Source organism: Nicotiana tabacum, chromosome 1 (assembly GCF_000715075.1).
Source record: "Nicotiana tabacum cultivar K326 chromosome 1, ASM71507v2, whole genome shotgun sequence".
NCBI lineage: Eukaryota > Viridiplantae > Streptophyta > Magnoliopsida > Solanales > Solanaceae > Nicotiana > Nicotiana tabacum.
Genome location: NC_134080.1, coordinates 19,376,289 through 19,385,065, shown reverse-complemented (window position 1 = coordinate 19,385,065; position 8,777 = coordinate 19,376,289). Strand labels below are relative to the sequence as shown.

At 35.0% G+C, this 8,777-nt stretch overlaps 1 protein-coding gene across 1 annotated transcript; it reads left to right on the top strand.

The window, feature by feature from the left end:
* Nucleotides 1–4,328: 4,328 nt before the first annotated feature.
* On the top strand, nucleotides 4,329–5,425 carry LOC107794246 (auxin-responsive protein SAUR36-like). The gene has a single exon (XM_016616724.2). It carries the CDS (start codon nucleotides 4,664–4,666, stop codon nucleotides 5,150–5,152), a length of 489 nt encoding a protein of 162 aa, XP_016472210.1. The 5' UTR covers nucleotides 4,329–4,663; the 3' UTR covers nucleotides 5,153–5,425.
* The last annotated feature ends 3,352 nt before the right edge of the window (nucleotides 5,426–8,777 follow it).

The following is an 8,777-nucleotide window of genomic DNA, read 5'->3' as shown; positions in this document are numbered from 1 at the left end:
CTCGAATCTAGTCACAAGTTACTTAATTACATCAATAAGTGCTAAATGAATCAACGCCAATGCATGAAAATGAGTTTTCTAACGTTTTACCCAAAAGTCAGAAATCACCCCCCCGGGCCCACGTGGTCGAAACCCGAGGTTCGGACCAAAACCCTATTACTCATTCCCCCACGAATCCAAATATATAATTTGTTTTGAAATCGGACCTGAAATTGAAGTCCAAATCTCCAATTTTGGAAAACCTAGGTTCTACCCAAAATACCCAATTTCCCCCATGAAAATCTTTTATTTGAAGTTGAAATCATGTTAAAAGATGTTAAGGAGTGAAGAAAATGAGTTAGAAATCACTTACCAACATTTTGGAGAAGAAAGGTTGTTTGAAAAATCGCCTTTTATGTTTTGGGGTTTTGAAAAAGTGAAAAATAACTGAAATTCCCATTTATTTATACCCCACTCAGACCCCCAGTGCGTACCGCATCAAATGGACTGCAGCTGCACAGCCTCCACCGCGATCCGCATAAAGGCACCGCGGCCGCGCTGGCCCCTCCCTGAAGACCTGTAGTTCAGCACCCTGTGCGGACCGCACAAAGGCGACTGCAGCCGCACAGCTTCCACCGCGGACCGCACAAAGGCGACCGCGGCCTCGTTGGCCCTCCGCGGTCGCACGCGATTTCTCGCGGACCGCACTAGAGGGTTCAGAGACTGCAACTTCCTGAACCTGCAACATCTGACTTTCTAAGCCTAAGGCATTCCAGAGCCCACTCGAAACCCACCCGAGCCCTCGAAACTCCAACCCAAGTATACACACATCCTCAAAAATATCCTACGGACATATTCGTGTAATAAAATTACCAAAATAACATCACGAGCATCGAATTAAACCTCGAGATCAATAAAAATTCTCAAAACTCTTTTAAACATCAAATTTCTCAATTAAGGTCCGGATCGCGTCAAACGACGTCCGTTTTCAACCAAATTTCACAGGAGTAACTCAAGTGATATATAACACCTGTACCGCATGCCGGAACCAAAATACAGGCCGGATACCATTGCTTTCTAATCAGATTTTACTTCAAATTTTCTTAAACAATTTCTGAAAACAATTTCACTTAAAAATTTATTTCTCGGGCTAGGGACCTCGGATTCCGATTCCGGGCATACGCCCAAGTCCCATATTTTCCTACGGACCATCCGAGATCGTCAAATCACGGGTCCGGGCCCGTTTACCCAAAATATTGACCGAAGTCAAATTTATTCATTTTAACATCAAAACTTAGCATTTTTCACAGAGTTCCATATTTAAGCTTTCCGGCTACGCGCCCGGACTGCGCACGCAAATTGAAGTGACTCTAAATGAGGTTTTCATGGCCTCGGGAGCACATAATGGGTAAGAAAACAGGTGATGACCCTTTGGGTTGTCACACTTGTGCTCAAAATATTTCTTTAATCCTAGTAAGATACAACTATATAAAGTATTTTTCAAGAAAATAATACAAAATATGAGATGTGTCATGGCATTATCCCAAAATATTCAACAATAAAGACAATAAAATTATATAATATAAATATTGCTAATTAAAAAGTCATAATAAAAATAAATATAATCTAAAAATACTAAAAGTCAAGCTAAAATAAGTAGACTAATAAGGGAATATTAATTACATGACTAAACGCTAACGAAAAAATAAAAATAGGTTATGCATTTTTATTTAAATTATTGCAAAACAAAAAATAGATATTCAATACATTCCCGTTCGTAGTATTGAATTGAATGTCTTTTGTTAGCATTAGTATTGATTTGATTTTGCTTTGGAATTTTGTTAGCATTATTAAATTTACTAATATTAATGGCTATAAAACTTATTGAAACATTCAAAAGTTCTAAGTCCTACCATGAAATAATACTTTAAAGATTAAATTATGAAAAGTTTTAAGAAATATTTAGAAATTACATCACAATAAGTATATTTTATATATTAAATATATCTAAAATTTATATATATTTAATGTCAGGTTGATTTGGTATCAGTTTGACTTTCTTTAGTTAAAACCAAACCAAACCAATTATAGTCGGATTTTTTTTCCAACACCAAACCATAATCAATTTTTTTTTTGTCGATTTAACTCGGACTATCGGGTTGGTATGCATGGTAGAGGGACGACAAGTTGGCAAAATTAAGCGAGTTTAATGAGAATATAACATCAATTGGTCTACTTGTCTAGTCTCATTATTGTGGACATAAAAACTTCCCTAAATCAGCGGAATCAAGAACCCTCATTACACATTAATCAAAGAATCGACTGAGTTAATTGAACTCTATGTATGGGTATTCTCTTTCATATATTGCAGAAATAACCGCTGAGTTTATCATTTTCATTTTAATTATTCAGTCTAGGTACTCGCAAAGGAGAATGAAGATGGGATTCCAAGTTTGATTTAAAAGAAAAACCTTTGTTTCATTGTTAAACATTCAACTATCAATCTAACTCTTTGAGATATATTACAGCTATTTTGATAGACGAAACTTTTGTGGCGCAATATATATAGCATAGGTTACGTTGCTCTAATACGTTCGTACTCTGTTTAATTATATATACTACTCCGGCAGTACATAACATTTGTCTATATAAGTCATACACTATAACATTTGTCTATACCACATATTTATTCCAGCTATGGACAGGTTGTTTATTTGTCGCTTAATGCTCGGATCATAGTTGTCGCTAAACGTTACTACAGTACTTACTAAATCTTAATTATCATACATAAATTACCTTCGAGGAATCTACCTAATTAAGAGTTATCAGAAAGTTAACGTTAGTAGTACAGGGCATTTAATAATCAATAAGGCAACTATTAAAAAATAGAATTAGTGAACAATGAATCCAAAATCTGGACTGGCTGTTACAACGTTTTCTTTAATATTTTATTATCAAATAAGTAATAATCCCTCGTGTGTTGTAATATCCAAATACTCAAATATTCCTCAATCTGGAATGAAGACAATTAAAATTGTGTTGAATGACAGGGAAAATTGCAGATCTTTGCATGGTGGTGGCAAAGACAAGTTGGCGGATTCTACGTAAAATTAACCAAACTGTCTGCTTTAGCTCGTGTTGCACTGGCAACTTGTAATATGAAGTTGCTTTGTAGGACATCAACCAGTTATTTTTTAAAGATTAAGATTCATAATCAATCTGGGTTTCGGTAAATAACGACAAGGAAGACCAGCCTAATCTGGTTACTGATCACAAATTAGTGAACAATTGCACGACGCAAATGCAACTTCTAATTACATCTTATTGGCCACATGTCTTGTTTTTCAACAATTATCACTCAGAAGGTTACTCTTTTAGTAATGGTTGATCAGTACCATTAAAGGCTGATAGCGCCAGAAGTAGATAATACATTTTTGTAATAATCTAATTTGGTTGTTTATTGTGCTGGTCAACTAAATTCAAGTCAAATGTTGCTCCCATCAACCGCTTTGAGTTTGGAGGTAAGACCTCTCTTTTCTGGATTATTGAATGAGTCAAGATGTTGAACTGAGGATTTTGATTAATTTCTTTTGGCTTAATATAACCGAATATAATAGTTAGACTTGGTTATTTTTGGAATTTGTCAATTTCAAAACTCAAATGTGAAACACAAAACTAAAATAATTATAAAGTTGACTAGCTTTTTATTCAGTTGGGGTCAATTGACGTGCTGGTTGTTGTTGCTTAATTGAATTTCCCTCAAAAAAAGAAGAAAAAGAAAAGATTTTACGTCAAAAAGGAAAGACAGATTAAATTTCGAGAGAACAGAATATCTATTGATTAATATTGGAAGAGGGGTTTGATTTTAATGATGAAGTTGGAGGAGGGGTTTAATTTTTTAAGATGAAGTTGGAGGATCAAAATAATTTTCACCCTTTTATATTTTAAGTAAATTAATCTGTAGATACTATTTTGTGATTGTAACAAAACGTACACATATTGTATACTATAATTTAAACTCTTCTTATCACAAATTTTTCGCAAAAATAAATAAATAAAATTAGAGTGTTGTGAATTAAAAATTTTACCAAAATTGCTGCATTCACTTTCACGGAGATCTACCATTAAAAGGTTTTTATCTCCTTCAAAATTAATCTCTCAATAAATCTCAAAGTCAAACAAGTTTGATCACTTCTCATCGTGTGTGTCGAGTGTCGACCATTTCCACTTTGGCCTCTCCCATCTCTCCTCCACTCGACCCCACGCCCCTAGCCCCCATCCCCCACTCTCCTTCAACCCCCCCCCCCCAAAAAAAAAAAAAATTTCAATATATATATGCACACAGCCATAGTATTGTTCAAACATGTTTGACTTGCCACAGCTCTCATAAATAGCAGCTTTCCACATTCATCAAAGAAACCTCATTCTTCATTCATAACTTTTTGCCAATTCAAGAATCTCTCTTTATTGCTTCCTTAATCTTCTTCGTAATTTCTCCCTAGCTATAAGAAGATAGACGGTCGACAGAAATTAACACCTCCAACTTTTATAAGCTGCACCCAAAATTTCCATCGCAAGAACCAAAATCTTCTTCAACATTGGCATTTACTAGTTCTTGAAATTCTACCAAAAGTTTACTTTTTTAAGGAAAAATCCATAGTTAGTGAGATAAAAATTTTGAGCTATGAAAAAAGGGAGAGGTTTCAGGCTTGGACGGAAGTTGGTGAGAGTTTTCAGCTGGTTTATTCACAGCAGAACAAAGGGAAGAGTTGGACACAAGCAGCTGAGATCACAGGGATGTGCTAGCAGAGCCATTTCAAAGCTATGCAAATTAGGACATATTCTGAAGCAGGGAGCAAAAGGTCTCTGCTTTGCAAGACCCAATTCGGGTTACATCCGGGTCGGGGAAGATCCTGTAGAGCCGAAGCAGGTGACCGTACCAAAGGGACATTTAGCTGTGTACGTGGGTGAGAAGAAAGATGACACGTGTAGAATAGTGGTGCCTGTGATGTATTTTAATCACCCTTTGTTTGCTGATTTGTTGAGGGAAGCAGAAATGATTTACGGGTATAATCATTCGGGTGGGATCCAAATTCCATGTCGGATTTCTGACTTTGAGAACGTTAAATCAAGAATCGCCGCCACGGGCGGCGGTGAAAACTGCCGTGTATAATGGAGCGGGAAGTGCACATACTGATTTAGACTAGGGAACAACCCCCTACCTTTGCCTATTTTCCACCGACGGAAAAGGGCACGATGTGTTAGGGAGGTTTAGTTTATGTTACTTCTTTGTTATACTTGAGGGAAAAAGAAAACTGTCTTTTTTTTTCTTTTTAGAAATGTTTGTAGTGATATCAAACATTCCGGGTGTGAAGGATTAATTTATTTGTACAAATTCTTGTAAACCTTGGAGCTCAATTCTCAAATGCATTTAGGTTTTCAGATACACATTCATAAACTGGTAGAAGCTTTTCGTACCAATAAAATAAGCAAACTCATACGTTGACCTGCCCCCAACTTTGAGAGTCGTTCTTGCGAGGGTATCTTCTAACTCCACTTCGCTTACGTTGAAATCCTCTATGTTAACAACATGTGAAATTTGGACCACCCGAAAGTCTTATATGCTCTCAGAAATTATATGAAATTAACAATGAAATGGTCATTAAACCCAAATACATACACGGCAGGGAATTATTTATATAGACTCTTTATCTTGGAATTCGACTTTCGACGTATTGAGCACTTGAAACTGACAAATATGTTAAACTGTCACGATCCAAAATTCACTAATCGTGATGACACCTAACCCAACCCGCTAGGTAAATCAATTTAATAATTATTCATTTTTAATTAAATTAATAAAACAATTAAATGGAAGAAATTATCTGAAACTTATAAAACTTATACATTCCCAAGGATTGATAGTACAAATCATGAACTTGAGTTTTATAATCTAAGACTATCATGAATAAGAGACAGCTACAACAGAAACGCAAGTATATCTTCAAATCCAGCTCCCGTTAAACACAACAACCTTAGCAGCCAACATCTGTACGCAATATGCAGAAGTATAGTATCAGTACAACCGACCCTATATACTGGTAAGTAACAAACCTAACCTATTAAATTAGCTAACATGAGATATGAACATTATTGACTAAGTTATTATGACTCACCTTCACCTTGGTCTTCACACCCCCCTCTGCCCCTAACTCGACCCACCCTTCATGGGCTTCGTCACTTGTAAAGGCGAACTCAAGAATTGAAGTTTATGAGTTTTGAATTTGTTATTCAACTCATAGTTCATTTTAGTTACTAGGTTTGCAATTAAATATTTATACATATTTAATATTTTTAATACAAACCTAGAGTCTAAGCAAAAGCTATTAGGTTCGTGCGAACCGTAAAATAACATTGTGGCTCCGTCCCTGCTCACCTGCATCTTCACCCTTGAGCATTTAATCTCAATCTTTAATGTAGTTACTAGATAAGTAGGCTAAACTATAATAAACCCTTTTAAAATTATGTATAATAGTTGGAGGGCGTTGTATATTGAGTGAATGAAAAAAGCGCATGAAGAGTTTCATTAGTAGTTGGCTAAAAACATTTTAGCTAAAAAGTTGGCCGACGTACACTATACGAACGTAAAACATTGGAAAAATGTAAAAAATACCTATATTTTTCAGATAAAAGAATAATACCGAGCTACATATAACACAGGGATTAAGTAATGATAGTAGCCTAGCTATGAGAATTATTAATAACGGATGATCCAAATGTACCTTTGCCGTGTCTTCAATTTCCCTAATTTGCGATTTCACAATTTTAAGATATATTATATCAAAATGTCACTGTGTCTTATTAAGTAGCAGCAAACAGTTGAATATGAAGCAAGGGGTCACCTAACAAATGGACGAGCTCAAGGGGCGCGGATAAAAATGGCAATGTGCTAGCTAGAGCGTCAGCTGTTATTTCAAAGTTTGTGATTTAAAACTAAGAGCCTGCAAAATTGCATGGAATGGGGAAGACAAATTGGTAAATTGGAAGAACTTAATGACATTGACTTGTCTGCTTGTCGAATCTCATTCTTGTGCTTCCCTAAATCAGCTGAATCAAGAACCCTCACACACAAAAATCAAAGACTCTCAATTGTTTGAACTACATCTGCACCTGAAACTATCTAGCTATCAACAAACATTTCGAAACAAAAAGTAGTTCATTTTGATATAAACTTTTTAATATTTAAATTTTTAACAAATTATGAGCTCATCCACAACTAGTTATAACAGGTGTGACATTTGATATCAGAATCATCGTTTCATAGTTAAACCTTTAACTATACAAACCAACTTTTGCACCTTGGGTTGTTCATATATCTATATAGAGCTAGTTTATTGGCAACTAAGAGGCGCTCGTGTGTTGGAATTTCAAGAAATATTCAAATAATATTCTTCAAGTCTAGAGTGACGATAAAATTGTACATGTGGAATGACATTGCACATTTGCAGATCGCTGCATGGTGGTGGCAAGACAAGTTTGCCGAATTTGATGCAGAACCCAACTGTCTAATTTAGCTCATCTGCCCTGGCTATTTTGTCGTAATTAAATTGCTTCATAGGACATCAACTATATTTTTTTGGGTAAGATTTAGACTTTCTAAATTTTGGTAAATAGAAACAAGGAACACCAGCTTAACGTGTTTATGGATCACAAGATAGATAAAAGATTTGAATAGATTTAAGTATGGAGGTCAATGTTATATTGTCTGGAATTGAAGGAGTCTAGAATAATTTCTTTTATGCTAGTGTGGCCGACATTTAATATATGTTGTGGTCCGAAAATTTTGGTGTTTTATAAATTGTAAAGTTCAAAGATAACGTTAAGATTTTTATTTGCCCCTCACGGTTAATGAGGGAATAAGACGAACTCACTTGACCAAATGTCACCAAATTTGAACTCTATACGCAGTACTTCTTTTTTCCGTTTAAACTTTAACACATATCTAATCTATCTATTATTAAAAAGAAAGAAGTCAGCCATGAGAATTTGTCATGTGTCGTGTGAAGAAAATTATGGCAATTTTAGGATATAATTAGTTAATTTAGTTAAAAATTAGTTTACTTTTTAAATTTGAATTTCAAAATAATACAATATTTATTTTTTTTACTTTAAAAAAAATTAACTTACCAACAAAGAAGTTACCAAGAAAGGAATAGAATTCGGGAATAGGAAGTTACGATTGTGGAGGTTTAAAAATAATATATCAATTTTTTTTTTGCATTCTTTAAAAACTAATTTACTAACAAAGAATAAAACTTAAGAAGTTACCAACAAGGAATCAACTCCATTCACGCGTGCCTTTCCATCTAAAATTCTAAACCCTAAGGGGTCTTAACTTCAAATAACCCACGATGTTGCCCCATGATCTCAACTCCTAACCCACTAATCCTTCTTCGCCGGAGTTCCAAAAACATGATTTTTCAGATTTTTCACAATTTTATAATATATACCTCCAATTCTTTCTCCTTTCTTCGCATATCAGTCAACAATTCTAGATTACAGGAGGTAAGTTCTATAATTTGTAATTCTAGAACACTCATTAAATTTCTAGAAAGAGCAACGATTTCTTAGTTCTTTCTGATGGATTATTATATGCAGCGGAAGCAATCCCAGTATCAAAATCACATGTAATTTAGACAACTAGCATAAATCCCGGGTTACCTCTTGAAGCGTGAACATATCTCTTCTACCACGTGAGCCTTCAGTTCCATAACTTCTCAATGGAATCTCCATCACTC

Excerpts from the sequence above, each read along its gene's own strand:
- LOC107794246 (XM_016616724.2), top strand. The coding sequence starts at position 4,664 with ATGAAAAAAGGGAGAGGTTTCAGGCTTGGACGGAAGTTGGTGAGAGTT.